The 19,652-nt window shown below is 38.6% G+C and overlaps 2 protein-coding genes and 1 non-coding gene across 3 annotated transcripts; 2 read left to right on the top strand and 1 right to left on the bottom strand.

Moving 5' to 3' along the window:
* Positions 1-6,671: 6,671 nt before the first annotated feature.
* LOC149924855 (U1 spliceosomal RNA) lies at positions 6,672-6,834 on the top strand. Its single transcript, XR_016477125.1, has one exon. It is a non-coding gene; the product is annotated as a U1 spliceosomal RNA (small nuclear RNA).
* Positions 6,835-9,030: 2,196 nt separating this feature from the next.
* LOC149924854 (glutathione S-transferase class-mu 26 kDa isozyme 47-like) lies at positions 9,031-11,834 on the bottom strand. The gene is made up of 2 exons (XM_090160277.1): positions 11,465-11,834; positions 9,031-10,166 (listed from the first exon to the last, which is right to left on the bottom strand). The coding sequence occupies exons 1-2, from the start codon at positions 11,671-11,673 to the stop codon at positions 9,713-9,715; spliced, it is 663 nt and encodes a 220-aa protein (XP_090016403.1). The 5' UTR covers positions 11,674-11,834; the 3' UTR covers positions 9,031-9,712.
* Positions 11,835-16,520: 4,686 nt separating this feature from the next.
* On the top strand, positions 16,521-18,448 carry LOC149924853 (glutathione S-transferase-like). Its single transcript, XM_090160276.1, has 2 exons — positions 16,521-16,853; positions 17,919-18,448. The coding sequence occupies exons 1-2, from the start codon at positions 16,621-16,623 to the stop codon at positions 18,367-18,369; spliced, it is 684 nt and encodes a 227-aa protein (XP_090016402.1). The 5' UTR covers positions 16,521-16,620; the 3' UTR covers positions 18,370-18,448.
* The last annotated feature ends 1,204 nt before the right edge of the window (positions 18,449-19,652 follow it).

Genomic DNA, 19,652 nt, shown 5'->3' with positions numbered 1-19,652 from the left:
TTCGTACAAGATGAATAATGAATGCTTTAGATCCTGACCCCATTCTTTCTCGCCTTCAAAGCGTGCATTATAATGGAGCTGGCCGTCTACGGTGATTTATTCGAATACATTCGCCAGGTGAACGCGATAACGAGAAGCGAGATTGTCGATGGTTTCACCATTTGCAAGACGGAATCTTTTACTGCCACGAAAAAGTAAGAATCACCAAACGAGATACGCTTATACACTGGCATTTATTTTACAGTGAGTTCGGGAGAGAACTGTGGTGGTAAGGACGTCTTAAGACCCGCCTGTCGAAACGCGGTATTTAATAGTCCCGAATAATGGCTTTTCCAGCTCAATTTCGGAGCGTTGCTTTCTACACTTCGATTCCTTCGCGAGCTATTAGACTCGAAACGCCATCTATTAACGACCCTCGAATTGAAAACGCGTTCTTTATGACGTATTATGACCCTACTTTGATGTATAAAGTTTCCTTTATTCCAATGCTTTGCGTACATCATTTCCCGAGGTGGGGCCATGAGTTATAGACTGAACTACGACCCTTATTTTATTACCACTTGTGACCCCATTTCCACGCAGGTAGTCGATTGAAAAGTATCATAACGTAATATATAAGACGGTATTATTATTCCCTCCTCTTACTAAGGTGCCTTCCCTAAACAACTCCTAGTTATCCACTCCGCCGAGATTCAAATTTACAGGCTTGCTTAGTATAGTTTACAACTTTTATCTCATCTACTTTATGTCATTTATAGGTCATTAAATTCTCCTAGTTGGGTAGATTTTAATGGGCGCTCATTTTGATCTATCTCTGTACGTCTCTCCCCGAACGGATATTCCACAAATTAACGAGTACCTTTGTCGTAATCTCAAAGGGAATCTACCATCGCGATATCCAATGCGGAAATCTACTGATGGGCTAGAATTTCGTCTGAAAATTTCGTATTTTGGTTTCGCGAGCATGAAAACGGCCACTGGCGATGACGTCCAAGCGTCCATTTGAGAAGCGCAGCTCATCCTCAGCACTGATGAAAGTCAAGGAGCGAGAGCCAACGACTCCTCGAGAAATTCCAGCCTCGACCCGAACGGGACCGTCGTGTCAGAGACCCCTTCGCCAAGATTGCCCCCCCCCCCAGTAAGCTACCCCCTTCAGAGATGACCCTGTTGGAAATATAATCAAATAATAATCAGCTGGGCTAATACCCAAGGCATCACCCTAGGTCTAAGTCATCAAGCGACCTTTGAAGCCATTTATGCAGGTGGCCGGGTTACAATGCGTAGGAGGGTGGTGGCAAGCCCATCATGCTATTATACAGGGTGTTAACTAAAAAACGATACAGAGCTAATTACTCAAAATGTGTTTTATGTAAGAATTTGAAATTTGCAGGTTACATAGAGGGTGCAGGGGGACAAATGACAATGGAAATTTCAATGACCTTGAACCAGGTCTTCAAGGTCATTCAAATTTTACCTCGAGAACCATTAGGATTAGAAGAATGGTTCCAATTAGAAATGTGTTCTACGTTTAATTTTAAGTCTAACCAGCTTTGATCCGATCTAAGTTGACCAATGGGAAGCCGAGAAATGTTAGACCAAAAACCATAAGGTCGTGTGTGATATTCTAATCATGACACGACCTTTAAGGGCTTATAAATTCAAAACTACCAGATCTAACGGATCAAAATAGTCGTGACACTATAAACTGAGTGGGGGAGTTATAAATTTGTAGCTTATGGTGACCTTGAAACATTAGTTCAAGGTCATTAAAAATTTATCTCGAGAACCATTAGAAAAATGCCCGCCAAGGTTTTTAAGTCAAATTACCTTTTACCCGAGGTAAATAAACCAATAAGACTCCAAAATAAACGTTAAATAATTGATTTAAGACGTACCAAGTATTTTTATTAACTTTTTTGAGTTTAAATGTTTTAAACACAAAATAATCTAACTAGTAATTGAAATAAATTGAATGACCTTGAACTAATTAGGGTCATTACGAACTCTCCCCCTCAGTTTAGAGTGTCACGACTATTTTGATCCGTTAAATCTGGTAGTTTTCGATTTATAAGCCCTTAAATGTCATGTCATGATTAGAATATCACACACGACCTTATGGTTTTTGGTCTAACATTTCTCGCCTTCCCATTGGTCAAATTAGATCATGTCAAAGCTGGTTAGACTTAAAATTAAACGTAGAACACATTTCTTATTGGAACCATTCTTCTAATCCTAACGGTTCTCAAGGTAAAATTTGAATGACCTTGAAGACCTGGTTCAAGGTCATTGAAATTTCCATTGTTATTTGTCCCCCTGCACCCGCTATGTAACCTGCAAATTTCAAATTCTTACATAAAACACATTTTGAGTAATTAGCTCTGTATCGTTTTTTAGTTAACACCCTGTATATGTATACTTGTTTTTAGTTCCACATCGATATATATATATATATATATATATATATATATATATATATATATATATATATATATATATATATATATATATATATATATATATCGAAATGGGACTATTGCTATGGACGGAATGTCGTTAAGTGTTGTAGTTTGTTTGTTTGTTTGTCGTGGAAAGCGACGACATGGTAGATGGAGCTGTGAAAAATAATGTATATAATAATTTACATTATTATTCCAACCCAGGTAATCTGGCCGCGTAATCTCCAAAACCGACGCCTTTACCAATCGAGCCACGCCATTCTCTTGAATTTCATGCTTGAACGGAACAGAATACTCGTCAATTCCAGAAGAAAGCGTTTGCTACCTTGTATCATGGGAAAGCAACACAGAACTGCGTACTAGAACTACTTCACTCTGATTTATGTGGACCCATGACGGAAAACTCGATCGGTGGGGCCAGATATATGTTCTGCTTAATAGATGACTTAACACGGATGACTTTTGTCTACTTTCTTAAAGCGAAAACCGAAGTGCTTGCAATTTTCAAAGAATTCAAAGTACAAGTTGAAAAAGAGACTGGAAGAGACATCAAGAAGTTAAGAACAGAGTTCAACAGACAATGGAAAGGAGTACGTTAACGCAAATATGGAAGATTTCCTCAAATCGGAAGGAATTTCACATCAAACGACAGTACCATATTGCCCAGAACAGAATGGTGTAGCAGAGCGAACAAATAGAACGTTAGTTGAAAGAGCCCGACCAATGTTGGCTGACGCTAATTTGCCAAAGATATTTTGGGCAGAAGCTGTCAACACGGCCTGCTACCTAAAGAACCGGGCACCTACAGAAGCTGTAAAGGAGAAAACACCTTACCAAGCGTGGAGTTGTGAAAGACCAGATTTAAAGGGTTTGAAGGTTTTTGGATGCAGAGAGTTTGCACACATTTAAAAGAAAACAAGGATTTTTTCTAAATGTTCGTCGGCTACAGTTCTACGACAAAAGGGTATCGATTGATAAATGGCAAGATCACTTGAACCATAGGAATACCGGATAATTCTTCATAGAAGTAATACCGATGACCGTCGTAGCAGCTGAAGCCGTTGCAGCGTTACCTATCGTACAACCAGAGGTAGTTGGGATGGCTGTACATCCTGTCTTGGTCAACGATGAACTTGAAAATATGCAAGAGGTGACCCACGAAATAACATTGAAGACCATGAACAGGCTCATCCTGAACAGAGTAGATATCCGACACGGAACCAAAGACCGCCGGTTCGATATGGTCGAAATGAATATGCAGATTACGCCGAAGCAACAGATAACTTAATTGATAAATTAGAGAATCGTGAAGACTCACTCAATCTAGTTTCTCTTAGCGACTATGTATTAATCGGTGGAAATGAACCCAGCTCGTACGAAGAAGCGATTCAAAACTTCGACGCTAACATGTGCAATAAATCTATGATAGAAGAGTACGATTCTATAATAAAGAATGGAAAGTACGAACTGGTTCAACTACCAGAGGGTCGTACAGCCATCGGAAGTAAATGGGTTCATAGAATCAAACGAAACGCCGACGGATCGGTAAAACGATATAAAGCCAGGTTAGTCGTTCAGGGTGGTTTCCAGAAAGACGGAATTGATTATACAGAAACCTTCTCACCATTGGTAAAATACACTACGCCGCGTTTACTGCTAGCATTGGCGACATTGTTCGACTGGGACGTAGATCAAATGGACGTCGTAACAGCGTACCTATAAACGGCGAAATGTATATGAGACAACCAAAAGGCTATTAAAAAAAGGGCCCTAATGGAAATTTCTTGGTTTGTAAGCTAAAGAAAGCCTTATATGGTTTGAAACAGGCTGGTACGCAAAGTTAGATGGGATGCTACAAAACATTGGTCTAAAATGTGCAACGTTTGACTGTTGCGTCTACTTTCTAATTGAAAATAACAGAGTACTCATAGTAGAGTAGCAGTGTACGTCGACGACTTGCTTATTTTCTCTAATGACAAGATCGCAAAGTCATGGCTACACTGTTAAAAAAAAATTGTTCTAATTTGAACAAATCGCCGTTCAGAAGGTTGTCCCTGTAACAGAACACCATTTTGTTCTAAAATGAACAAAAAATATTCGTTCGATAAAGAACGATGGTTGATGGTTCAATATTGAACTTAGATGTTCTATATTGAACAAACCTTCTTTGTTCAAATTAGAAAGTTTTGTCGTTCGCGCTGGGACGCTTTGTCGTTCGACGTGGATCATTTTCTCGTTCGCCGCGGAACACTTAGTCGTTCGCGGTAGAACGCTTTATTGTTCGACTTGGAATGCTTTATCGTTATCCAATACAAAGAGTACATTAAGTTATCGCTTTCAAAATTTTAACTCATGTCTCCTGGCGGCGGTTCATTATCCTAAATTAATAAAAGTAACCTAACATAACACATGGCCCACCGAAAAGGAAAACCCGGCCTAAAACTAGATTATTTGAATTTAGTTCCAACCTCAACTACAACCATCGTATTAAGCTTAAAATATCTACCATGAAAGTGATATGCGTAAAATATATAAAGCCTTTTCATAGCGCAAAAGATATTACATTCTATTCCATTCTCAGCCGAAAGGCCCAGAACTGGTAATAGACGATTTTAGAATTTATTTCTATGCTGAAAACGTCAAACCAAATTGCAGTATATTACGAAATATTTTCTGTAAATTTTAATTCTGGAACTTGGGCAATTACATTTCCGAACGAATTTCGTTTACCTTGCCAATTGAATAAAAATATACTTAAAAAAAACGGTGCGTGTCCTATAAAATCGGACCTTTCACAACCCTTTTTCGTTTTCCACTTCGTTAGGACACGGAGGCTATTTATATCGTTATTTGTGTTAAGTTTCTTTTCAATAGGTGGGGTAGTTTCTGAGAAACAGCGTTACAGACCCAACGCCATTTGAGTCGCTAGTGAAAGAGCTACGCTCCAACAATGAAATTGAATCTTCAGTATATTTCCAAACACACTGTACATACAACTACAAAACAACTTCATTACAACATGTTCTAACTCACCCTGTAAATAAATTACTACGAGTAATAGTTTAATCAACCAGTACACTAACTTAAAACAACATAATAATATACGAAAAAACTACCTATAACAAAGTGCACTCTAAACCACTCATTTATTACTTTATGGATGTTATACTTGTTTGTTACTTTTGGCCATATGAAGTTTTCCGCAAAATAGTGTCACACTTATTCGTTACTTTTGGTCATACGTTGAAAGTGTCATGCTTATATGTTAGTACATGTACATGAAACCAATACAAAGAAATCCATATAGGATTGTGTGTAAAACCTGTCCTAAGGGGAACGATCTCCTAGCTCTTGGAACGAATCTATTCTATTGTTTAGTTTACAAACATTCCTCCAGAGGGCGAAAGAGCATTCGTTCTTATTTGAACGAAATAAAATATCTTGAACGCACCGTTCTCTGTTACATACCTTTAGAACGCTATCGTTCATTTCTGAACAGACTGTTCTAAGTTGAACGTCTTCTGAACGAATTTTTTTAACAGTGTACAATCAGAACTGCGAAAGAGTTTCTAAATGGTAGACCTTGGAGAAGCACATTATATACTTGGCATTCGCATCTTACGTGATCGTAAAAAGGGGACGATTACGATGGACCAGTCAACCTATGTAGAAAGAAGACATATTGAAAGCATACAATATGCACGATATTAATTGACCATTGGAAAAATAATTTTAATTTTTTATTCCAGAATCAGATTTTACCATTTTTCTAGTAGAATTAACTAGTAGAATCAGGGTATAAACGCCCTCGAGTTTCAATGGATCGGAATTAAAATAAATTTAACAGTACCTCACTTACATTTTATGAAAAATACCCTACCAAACAAGCGAATTCTCGAAATATATACGTGAGCTCCTTACCGTAAAAGTAAAGCATTAGTAGACCGAATAACGTTTTGTTGGCTTTTCCCTGAACACCAACTTGAAAATAGCCAAATCAGCATGTATACTAAGAACGGTTGTCAGCTCAACTAAATTCTTTTATCAAAAAATGTTTTCAACGGAACCTGGATAATGTACCCGAAACATGTTTGCAATGATGACAAAAGCAAAATCAGGCGTTTAAACGTATATTTTTGAAATTGTAGTCAAATATATACGGTAGCTAGATCTGAGGTGTAGTATTTAGAGCCTCTGGGTATACAATTGTTAAGCATACTTACCTGGAGTGGAATTGGCCTTGATCAATAAGGAGGCGGTCCGGGACGAGATTCTTCCATTGCACTCAGGTTGGGTTGACTCCCGCCACTTACACAAAATGTGTTAGATGGTGCTCGAAATTTTTGACAGCGGGGATCTGCGTACGCGCTCACCCCCCCTCTTTAAAGAACCAAAATTAAACAAACTATAAGCAGCTACTCTAAGTCATCAAATTTAAATTTTCGGAAAGAGTTAGGGGTTTAGTTTAGTGTTGTTAATTTTCTGTAAATCGGAAAAAAAATTAAACATAAATTACTTTTTAAGGGTTTTTAATTTTTTATCGATGTGAAATGTCTAAGGCTGTGCGAGTACTCGAACATCATCGAGTACTCAGCCTTTTTTGAGGTCGAGTACTCGAACTCGACCTCGAATAAGAAATTGGAGAATACTCGTCGATTACCGGGTACCAAACATAATTGCATATTCGGTTACCCGATTACTCGAATAAGCTGCTCTCTAAACTCGTAGTATTGGTTTTTTCTATCCTCGTTCAAAGAGGGGTTTTTACAACTTTTTGGGGGGCCAAACGTACCTACAAAGTTGTGTAAGCTGTGGTTCATTTAAATGAAAGAAATATTTTTCAGCATTGAAAGTTACTTTATACTCCATTTAAATTTAATTTCATAATTACTTGAATAAAACCAGCTCCTAATCAAGTACTCGATAACCCGACTCGTTAAAAATATTACTCGAGGTTTTTTTAGTTACTCGACTCGAATAAGAGAAAGTTTCCCCTTAATCAAGTACTCTATTACTCGACTCGAATACTCGATGAAAAAATATTTGATACTCGATAACCGACTCGATTGCCTAAATCCACTACTCGCACAGCCCTAGACATACTAAAACACATTAGTAGTGAGTGTTACATTGTTAATCAGTTGAAACCAGTCTAGAGGTTTAGTTTTACCAGCATGGGTCTCACCCTCGACGCAAGGCACTCATCCCGACAAAAGGCGCAGCAATGGGGCGATCAGCTTCCACTTCGCGCACAGCTGTGGGATAGAGAGTGAATGCTATAGCAACTCCAGCCGACACCCTACCTACGTAGGTAGAGAGCCACACCCTTCAGAAAGAGCTCCTAAAGGGTAATGACGGGCACACAGCGGTCCACGTAACCCGGCACAGCGGGAACCGGAGATCCCGGTGGACTCGAAAAGGCCGGGAAACAGGACCGCCGTGCCCGCATATGTAGGCTCGCCGCCCCACAGCAGGCTACCCAATCCGCCGAGGCGGCCAGTTTGCCTGGACCCTCTCCGTTAGCCTGAGCCGAAGCTCAGTTTCCAGCCCAATCCTGACCGAAGTCGGAGGTGGAGATAGAACCATTTGATGAGAGCTAAAATCTCCCAGTGCGCCAACGCCCTTATGGGTTACAAGAGCCGGACCCCGACTCCCCGGTAAAGCCCCAGTTATTGCACACTCTGACCCTTTAAGGACCTCCATTATTTCAACAAGCACTACATAAACAGTGACTCGCAGGTAATGGATGTCGGAAATATTACTTCTTGGCGATTTACTTGAAGATGTTTTATTGAAGCGCATATTCAGTGGCACCGAAGGCCATAATGACACATAAGGAAATACAGGAATCCATACCTCTACTTGGAATGCATATCCTGCCGTATCGCGTATGGAAAGATCACTCTGACGGATTTGGCCCCACCTACGAGGGAAAAAAATCCCATCTGCGCGCGCTCCCCTCTCACGTTGTTGTTTGTTCAGTTAACATAGTGACGTCAAAAAAACCGTCAGCCACATCGAAACGAAAATCTGCCGCAATAAGCATTCCAAGTTGAGGTATGGATTCCTGGGAAATATAGTTAGTCCCAGAATATGATTATCTATTAGCTTCTCGATTTTCACTGAGCAGGTGTGCTTCTTTAATGAGGTAGGTCTCAGAGGATATTATTAAAAATAGTCTGATTTGCTTGTCGGATAGCGCTACAATTAAGACGTTTTGTCCACGGCTTATTACCGGGGCTAAAATAATGACTTTTTAGAACTACCCAAAAAAATAGCATACAAACTAAACCCCCAAAACATAATTTATATATAATTAAAAAAAATTATGAGGGAAAAAATGGCTGTAAATAAGTAAAATTGGCGGCGTTTGTAGAGATGTTCTGGAAAGACTCGTCGATCGTGACATCTCCCTTGAGGTAATCAGCTATTTTGAAATTTTAAAACTGTTTGCGATAAATTCACGAAAATAGCACTCCCAAATTTATCTGATTTTAGAACTGCCCACTATTTTAGGCTTTGATTTATTAATTATAAAAAGTTCCCAATGAAAATTTTATACTTCCACATTTTCACAATTTTAATTGAATTCAACCAAACATTCAACATACATCTCTTGAAATATTTCTTTTGTTAAAACCAAGAATGTATTTATTTATAATTCGAGCACCATTATCTAGTTACAATGAAGTGAGATGCCAGACTGATTTCATTGTCATTACCGCTTTATATAAATAAGTGCGTTCTTGATAAAAACTGGAGGGTTTAAACTAGGAGCACCCCACACAAGGAGAACGCAGCTAGCCTTTAAACACGCTAACGCAGGGTTGTGTACAAATTTCATTGGACGAACCTTTACGCTGAACGTTTTACGGGCGGGGGGAGATAATTTCAGAATTTTCCACTTCCGACGGCAGCAGGCTTAAAGCGTTTATCCAATAAAAACTAGAACGTATTGAAGTTACTAAGAATATTTCAGCATAGCATTAACCCCTGATACCATCTTCACAGCTTTTGTGGAGAAAGTTCGTCTCCATTTAAGGGGCATTCAAGGTCATACCATATAGCAAACGTGAATGGGAAAGCGGGCGAATTTAAGCTACAAAGGCTGCGAGGATTTGAATCAGAATCCTGTAGTCCAATATTATTAGTAACTTCAATACATTCTTCATGAAAACTGTACACAAAAAAAAATCCATGACTTTTGAGGGGTTGCTATCTTCTTGCGTGGGGTGTTGTGTTTGTTGTTCCTAGGTTTAAACAACTGGAGGTGGTAACACTTTGCTCTTTGTGTTAGCAAAATGCGCTATTGCTCCAAAAAGGGGCCATCTTTCGAATTTATCGGAATGAACGTAATCTTTGATTTTGGGGAGAGCCAAAAGCCTTCTGTGAAAAGCCTTTAGATGATCAAGTCCGTCCAAACAAGACGGCGACAAATACAAATGCTGATCCAGCGTTTCGAACAAAATGAAATCCACGTAAGTCAGCTTTTCGGCGGCCACCCAAGGTCCTTCCCCAATGTATTTATCCATTTGTTTGAACTGATCCGGCAATGTCTCGATGAAGGCGTCCTTCAGCGATTCGAATTTGGGGTTGAGAACCAATCGAATGAGGCCCCATCTGTAGTCATCCGCCACCTGTTCCACCTGCGCCTGTCGCAGCAGTTCCTCTTCCGTTTCGCCAAAGAGACCGTGAATTCTGCCTATATGCCTGTCCAAATTAAAAGAAAATAATTAGAGCTGGTTAATAATACAGTGGCATACCGAGGGGTTGTGGCTCCTGGTTCAAAGATTTGATATAGCGCCCGCGTTGTATGTAATTAATAAAATAAATGAGGAATAAATATTAATTTATCCCTTACATATTTAGTCGTTGATTCTGTTGTACTGATAATTATATACTGATTAAATTCCCAACGAAATTCAGATGAGTTCGTCCTTCGAGAGTGTTCTGTCATTAACAACGTTAAAAACTAAATTAATTAATTAATTAATTTGAAAAGTCAAACGCATTTAAAGGACCTTTAGGAACATTTGAATATAAGCAACAACGTATATAGTCGTAATTATTTTGAGCCTTTTGGGGCCCCTCCAGAGCGGCGCCCGGATCAACATGCCCCCTCTGCCCCCTATCGGTACGCCTCTTGAATAATATATCTCTTATAATATAAGTACATTTAATAACAAAAGCGACAAAAGAACCAAAAATGTGTCAGTACGGCTTAATGTTTAATGAGACATATGAGAGTTTGTCGCGAAGTAAAAAGACGGAGAATTTTCTCCACTTCAGCGCCGCCAGGTGAGGCGTTTTAGAACGTATGTCTACGGGCGGGAAAATCGCGCCAGATCATAGAATCATGGAACTAATCAAAGTTAGGGACGGTTTGCAGCCGTATATTTTACTATAACCCTCGGGAAAAACGTCCGTTGACCAGCCTCCCCCGGTTTCCCCCCCCCGGCTAGAAATTTGGTGATTCAATTCGGAAATGACTTAGTTCTTAACGCCGTCTATTGTTCGGTTTTTAAACTAATATACGGAATTTTACCCGCCAAAATAGTCAGTCGACTGCTAAGTTTATAAATGATTTGTAATTTCTGACAATGCATTACTTTCCTGTATATCATACCCAGGGTTCGTACAAAATTTCCGGAATTAAATTCCCTGACAGGTATTCCAGGTCGCGTACGAACCCTGATACCAATGACTTAAATGAGCAAATCTCACTAGATTATCATCGCTGTTATCTGTTATAAATAGTTTAATTAACTTCAATATCCTAATTGCCAAGGTCTTAGGCCAGGGAATAAAATCAACATACCCGAAAAACTAATTCCTTCATCATCACTAGGTGCTCTTTTCTTAATATTCCCTAGGTCTACTTCAGGAATACCTAACGTTCATACGTATTTGAACTAAACATTATCACAGCTCAACCGCTTTGTTCATTTACTTCTGGTTTATTTTTTAAACATTGAAGGAAAGTAATTGATATTTTAAGATCACGATACCTGCAAATGGCAAGACATTGCGTCATTTTAAGATCTCCGTCAATGTAGTAGGGCAAATTGGGGAAATCCAATCCCAGAGTGAATTTCTGCTCCTTCCAAGTATCGGCCTGCAGCCGGCGATCCTCGAATTCGATGCCCAAGTGGTGCAACATATACCGAATTGGCTCGACTATCGCTCTAATTTTCCAGTAACCCAAAACGGGTGCCATAGCCCTTCAATTCTAACGTTTGCGAACCTTTAAACTACGCGATAAATTTCACTTTATGACCTCCCGAATTCTACACTTGATTCCTTGAAATTCTACGAAATCTCTTTTTAAAATGGCGATCTTAAGTGACGCCGAATACGCAGGGCCGGGCGGCAGACTGAAATCGCGAGCGCTCGAACGAAAATGCGAGTTATCGGGCCTCGCATCTAAAAAGTTTGTTTTCGGGACCGCGTTGTGATATGGGGGTCTTCGTCTGTCCGGTCGCGTAAGTAACTTAGGGCCTGTTGCCAAAGCCCTAGCCAGGCTAGCCCGTAGAATTTAACATGTGCGATTCTAGCTTAAACGGAAGGTTCGGAAAAAGAAATTCATGTGATGACGAAAAATAAATGCGAAAACGGGTTTCAGTGGCGTAGGAACGAGGGGGTACAGGGGTAAAATGTACCCCCCTTGAAATTGGAAAGGGACGCCAAATTGTTTTGGAAGGGGCGCAAAAAGCCTGCTGATGAGGGGGGCGCCAAATTTAGCAACCAAGCTACTACGCGACTGACGGGTTTAGCATGGGTGACGTCGTGTGACGTAGAACTGTTAGCTCCATAATTTAGGGAGCAAACAGTTCTACGTCACCCATTCTTTTTTCTATTTAAAAGGAAATTCTACCCAACATGGCGGTCACCACCAAAGCTACGGAGTGTTAGTTCCCTATTGGAAAATAACTACTTTCAGAAACGAAGGAAATATTAGCAGAAGTCAATTTTATACTTCGTTTCGATAATTTTCCATTATTTTGCAAAGTAAACGTTATTTTTACCGCTTGGCTTATTGAAAATTGGCTATCGTCTGCGATTTCTCGTAAGCCGATACCTAACACTTCCATTGGCATTGTCGAAACAGACAATCACTTCCATAATTAAGTTTGCATCCTTGATCGATTAAATCCGATTAAATCGTGATTAAGATGATTAAATGGATAAAATCGTGATTAAGATGATTAAATGGATAAAATCTTGATTAAGATGATTAAATGGATTTAATCGTGATTAAGATGATTAAATGGATTTAATCGTGATTATGATGATTATGATGATTAAATGGATTTAATCGTGATTATGATGATTATGATGATTATCGTGATTAAGATCTGATTCAGATGATTAAATGTTCCTTATGAGTAATTATGTTACTTAATACGACTAATTCCGTTACTGATGAGTAATTACGTAACTTACGAGTAATTACGTAACTTACGAGTAATTACGTAACTTACGAGTAATTACGTAACTTACGAGTAATTACGTAACTTACGAGTAATTACGTAACTTACGAGTAATTACGTAACTTACGAGTAATTACGTAACTTACGAGTAATTACGTAACTTACGAGTAATTACGTAACTTACGAGTAATTACGTAACTTACGAGTAATTACGTAACTTACGAGTAATTACGTAACTTACGAGTAATTACGTAAATTACGAGTAATTACGTAACTTACGAGTAATTACGTAACTTACGAGTAATTACGTAACTTACGAGTAATTACGTAACTTACGAGTAATTACGTAACTTACGAGTAATTACGTAACTTACGAGTAATTACGTAACTTACGAGTAATTACGTAACTTACGAGTAATTACGTAACTTACGAGTAATTACGTAACTTACGAGTAATTACGTAACTTACGAGTAATTACGTAACTTACGAGTAATTACGTAACTTACGAGTAATTACGTAACTTACGAGTAATTACGTAACTTACGAGTAATTACGTAACTTACGAGTAATTACGTAACTTACGAGTAATTACGTAACTTACGAGTAATTACGTAACTTACGAGTAATTACGTAACTTACGAGTAATTACGTAACTTACGAGTAATTACGTAACTTACGAGTAATTACGTAACTTACGAGTAATTACGTAACTTACGAGTAATTACGTAACTTACGAGTAATTACGTAACTTACGAGTAATTACGTAACTTACGAGTAATTACGTAACTTACGAGTAATTACGTAACTTACGAGTAATTACGTAACTTACGAGTAATTACGTAACTTACGAGTAATTACGTAACTTACGAGTAATTACGTAACTTACGAGTAATTACGTAACTTACGAGTAATTACGTAACTTACGAGTAATTACGTAACTTACGAGTAATTACGTAACTTACGAGTAATTACGTAACTTACGAGTAATTACGTAACTTACGAGTAATTACGTAACTTACGAGTAATTACGTAACTTACGAGTAATTACGTAACTTACGAGTAATTACGTAACTTACGAGTAATTACGTAACTTACGAGTAATTACGTAACTTACGAGTAATTACGTAACTTACGAGTAATTACGTAACTTACGAGTAATTACGTAACTTACGAGTAATTACGTAACTTACGAGTAATTACGTAACTTACGAGTAATTACGTAACTTACGAGTAATTACGTAACTTACGAGTAATTACGTAACTTACGAGTAATTACGTAACTTACGAGTAATTACGTAACTTACGAGTAATTACGTAACTTACGAGTAATTACGTAACTTACGAGTAATTACGTAACTTACGAGTAATTACGTAACTTACGAGTAATTACGTAACTTACGAGTAATTACGTTACTTACGAGTACTTACGTTACTTTCGAGTACTTACGTTACTTTCGAGCACTTACGTTACTTTCGAGCACTTACGTTACTTATAAGTAATTCCGTTACTTATAAGTAATTCCGTTACTTATAAGTAATTCCGTTACTTATAAGTAATTCCGTTACTTATAAGTAATTCCGTTACTTATAAGTAATTCCGTTACTTATAAGTAATTCCGTTACTTATAAGTAATTCCGTTACTTATAAGTAATTCCGTTACTTATAAGTAATTCCGTTACTTATAAGTAATTCCGTTACTTATAAGTAATTCCGTTACTTATAAGTAATTCCGTTACTCATAAGTAATTCCGTTACTCATAAGTAATTCCGTTACTCATAAGTAATTCCGTTACTTATAAGTAATTCCGTTACTCATAAGTAATTCCGTTACTTATAAGTAATTCCGTTACTTATAAGTAATTCCGTTACTTATAAGTAATTCCGTTACTTATAAGTAATTCCGTTACTTATAAGTAATTCCGTTACTTATAAGTAATTCCGTTACTTATAAGTAATTCCGTTACTTATAAGTAATTCCGTTACTTATAAGTAATTCCGTTACTTATAAGTAATTCCGTTACTTATAAGTAATTCCGTTACTTATAAGTAATTCCGTTACTTATAAGTAATTCCGTTACTTATAAGTAATTCCGTTACTTATAAGTAATTCCGTTACTTATAAGTAATTCCGTTACTTATAAGTAATTCCGTTACTTATAAGTAATTCCGTTACTTATAAGTAATTCCGTTACTTATAAGTAATTCCGTTACTTATAAGTAATTCCGTTACTTATAAGTAATTCCGTTACTTATAAGTAATTCCGTTACTTATAAGTAATTCCGTTACTTATAAGTAATTCCGTTACTTATAAGTAATTCCGTTACTTATAAGTAATTCCGTTACTTATAAGTAATTCCGTTACTTATAAGTAATTCCGTTACTTATAAGTAATTCCGTTACTTATAAGTAATTCCGTTACTTATAAGTAATTCCGTTACTTATAAGTAATTCCGTTACTTATAAGTAATTCCGTTACTTATAAGTAATTCCGTTACTTATAAGTAATTCCGTTACTTATAAGTAATTATGTTAATTATGGTAAATGGCGTTAAAGCGTAAAACCTCGTGGACTTCGACATTAGGACCAGTGGCGTAGCTAGGGGCAGGGGTGGGGTGGCCTGGACCGGGTGCCACCCGTTTGGGTCCGTTTTGGGGGTGACACCCGACCGTGAAAAAAATAAAAACTTACACAAACTAGAGAAATTCGAAAAAACTTTTTTACCCGTTTTGACTAGTAAGTAGCACACCATGATATCCGCACCGGGTGCCACCCATGCTAGCTACGCCACTGATTAGGACTATAATTATCAACGTGTAGCCTAATTATGTAGAGTAATGGGAGTCAGTTATTCCGTAAAATGCGCGTCGCAGACTGGCAGCTCTAACGCCGAAACTTGTTTGCGGATGAAACGGGAATGCGAAGGAATCAGTATGGGAGGCACGTCCGGGGATGCAAATATTCGTTAGCTATTTTAGATATTTATTTCAACTACGAAATAGGCCTATCCTCCTGCGAACCTGTCATTACCAAATACACGTTTAAAGACTTTGCTCCATCGAGCTGCAATATTACGGTTCCTTCATTTCTTACCCGTTTGGGGGGGGGGGGCATCTCTGACTAAGTTCTCGTTCTCCCAACCGAAGGCCGGGCCTAACCGCGAAATGAAGTAGCCGAAAAAAACCAAGTAGACACTACTTGTTTAGTTGGCGTTTTATTTTTGACCTTGAAATTTGACGAGGCGCCACGTGATGTCGGAAAACATCCTGAGTCGTCTGAATGCAAAATCCACGTAACTCGTTGGAGCGAATTTCGAATATTTTAAAGATTAGGATATATATTGAATACACTTGCTTTATAAAACGTTGAGATCTTCCCGAATATTTGTGTTAAAATAACTGGTTTTTCTCCACTAGTATCAAGTTTAGTATCAAATTTAAATAACTCAGTTTGGAAACACTCGCGTAACTCATGTTACGTGGTTTTTACTTTCAGGGACCGTTTAAAAAAACCTTTGTACAAACTTCTATCCTTTTTCGTTGCCCCGATCACCCCCCTTCGGCCGTCTACCGTACGGGAATTGTTTTACCAGTTGCTTATTTTTTACTTACGAATATATAAACTCAAGCGCGACGTTGTGCGGTATCACTCGGTGCTCTGCGGATTTGATACTCAAGCTCATCGGGAGTTAACTCGTAGATTATTTTAAAGAGTAGCGGTTTATTGTATAACAATGGGGCCGGTTGTTGGTTATTGGGATATTCGTGGTTATGGTGAACCTATTCGTCTAATGCTGCATCACGCCGGTGTCGATTTCGAGGACAAAAGATACGTTTTCGGACCTCCTCCCGAACTGAGTCTCGACGATTGGGTCCAAGAAAAGCCGACGTTGGGTTTAGAGTTTCCCAATCTGCCTTACTACGTCGATGGCGATATTAAGATCACTCAAAGTTTGGCTATTGTCAGGTATGTATTAGTTACTTGGGTTAGCTTCCGGTTGCCTTTTTAATCTTGATTTGGGAGGGATTGGTCCAGTGGCGCGTTATCCAATAGACCAGGCCCGTCTTAAGACATTTTAGGGTACTGGGCTAAATTTCTTAAGACCTTTTTGATCCCCAATTTTCAGCCTTTGTAACACAATAATAAAAAAAACTTTAATTTCAAAAGATTAACATATAGGTCTACTGAAAATAAGATTTTTTTACTGCTAGTGACTCGCTGTTGGGTTTTAGAAATTGTAGATACCGTATGATACGCGATGTGGCGATGAGTCAAATTACTTAAGACGTAACTAAAAGTTAATATTATTTAAACTCATTTAATATTATTTAAGTTTATCCCTAGAGTAGAGGCTGAATGGCTGGACCATCCGGGGCCATGGGCTGCAGCCCATGCTTTAAGACAACCTTGCAATAAACGTACTAGGCGCGCGCCTAGAGCCTCGTGTCTCAGTGCCGCCTGAAAATTTATGTCAATAAAACAATAAACAAATTCACTTTTACTTAAAGCGCCTTGTAAGAAAATTCTAATTGGCGCCTAAAGCCTAAAGGATTCTAATCGGCCACTAGGGCGGTTAGCTTATGATTGTCTTGCGCAACTCGTTCGACAGTTTCAGACCGGAAATGGTTTCCTCATTTTACCTTGGTTTTCTTAATTGTTCGTAATAAAATCCTGATGTTTAGAAATTATATAATATTAAATTGCTTTTAATATTGGGTAAATGGTGCATCTTGGTATACAACCTTTTTTCTAGTCTACTCTAACTAAAGTGTGTTAATTCCTATTCCCGCCAGCAATTGTTAAATGACGAGACAAGTGTTATTCCTAACCCCGCGTACTCCCTTTCACCATGGAACAAATAAACGCGTTTTGTTCCATACTTCACCTACCAAGAACAGATACGTTTCTGACTTACAGATTACATTTCGGGACTAAATTTTAGTTATATGGCAGAGATAGGCTTTTGAGCAGGCTTCTCCCTAAAGATGTATTGATGTATTAGGCGTGCTTATGTGACTTCTTCTCCAACAGGTACGTAGCTAAGAATCATGGACTGGTGCCTAAAACGGAGCGGGGCGTGATTCGAGCTGACACCTTGGAACAAATCTCGAGGGATATCATGCAGGAGCTCATCCGTATAGCGTACTACCCTCCTCAGGATAATCCGGTCATAGTAGAATGGGCCAAGAAGAAGACTGAGGACACCGTTAAGAGCGTATCCGATTCTTTGGGTGACAACAACTGGCTCGTTGATAATGAGCTGTCATACGCGGACTTTCTGATCGTAGAAGCCTTGGATCAACTGTCTTACATGTACCCTCACATCCTGAAAGATTACCCTAACATCGCCGGTCTGATCACACGTTTGGAGAGTCTTCCCAATGTTGAGAAGTACATCAAGGAAGGGAAGTACAGAGTATGGCCGTTCTACAGCCCATACGCCAAGTGGTCCGCCACTGGGGAGGCTCCACCCAGAAATTAAAATTTATATTTTTTAACTTAATATTAAATTGATTGTTGTATTCTGTTCTAAGATAAATTAAAAATACTCTTCGTAATTATTTAATGTTGCTGTATATCTTTGTTTCTAAGCATATCCCAGATAAATTTACTTTAATTTAATACGTAACCAAAAATGTAAATTAATTAGATTAATCGGAATTTTAGTTTACATTACCGCTTCACTCCATTCTGAATGAATTTTTCAAGAAAAACTAGCATAAAACTAATTAAAATTAACCTAATTAAATTCTTTTGTTACTATTAAAGAAGATCAAGGCTATTTTTAACAATAGCACTGTGGTTTTTTGGGGGGGGAGGGGGTATTTTAACTTTGGTTAACCAGTTGTTCAGGAATAACAATTGTTTTGCGGAAATAATTATTTGAAACGGGAATCCCTCTACTTGGAATGCTTATCCTGGCGTATGGTAAGATCACTCTGACGGCCTTGCCCCCGCCTACGAGACAGAAAATCCCCTCTGCGCGCGCTCCCCTCTCACGTTCAATCCCAGCTTGTGGCACTGGGTGAACACTCGGAACAACTCCTTCTGCGTAGAGTTTGCAAGTTCTCTCCCCACTGGTTTAAGGGGTTTTCCCCCGAGATCTTCGGTTTCCCCTTCCACAAAAACTTGTTGAGGTTAACGGTAATAGTTAGTGTAGGGAGCTGTTGGCTCGAACGCGTGGCATGCAGGGCTGGCCACCACCCTCCTACGCATTGTAACCCGGCCACCTGAATTAAAGGCTTTAAAAGTCGCTCGATGACTTAGGCCTAAGGTGGTGCCTTGGGTATTAGCCTAGCTGATTATTATTATTTTTATTATTACGTTGTTGTTTGTTAAGTTAACATAGTAACGTCAAAAAAACCCGACGGTTACATCGAGACGCAAATCTGCCGCGATAAGCATTCCGAGTAGGGGTATGGATTCCTGTTTAGAAAGATATGATTCAAATAAAAATGAATAATAATAATAATTAAAGTAAACCGATAGGTTTACTGTTTATTCTTACCACGGCCAACTTTGATTCCTCGCGCTATAGCGGCCATCTCATTCGTTGACGTTTCTGTGTTAACCTATGAGCAAAAGATGTGTATGACGTCAGCGCCCCTAGCGGATTATTATTTTTAGTATAGTTTTTACATTGGGGACAATATAACCACCGAGCGTGGCGCTGAACTCCTACACATTATAGTACAGTTTATAGGGGGAAAATCCTTGCTCGCGGAATTTCGACGAATGTGGTGGCCGTAGTAGCGCGAACAGCGC

Source organism: Leiobunum rupestre, chromosome 10 (assembly GCF_980474605.1).
Source record: "Leiobunum rupestre chromosome 10, qqLeiRupe1.1.hap1, whole genome shotgun sequence".
Lineage (NCBI taxonomy): Eukaryota > Metazoa > Arthropoda > Arachnida > Opiliones > Sclerosomatidae > Leiobunum > Leiobunum rupestre.
This window is presented reverse-complemented; position numbering and strand designations above follow the sequence as displayed.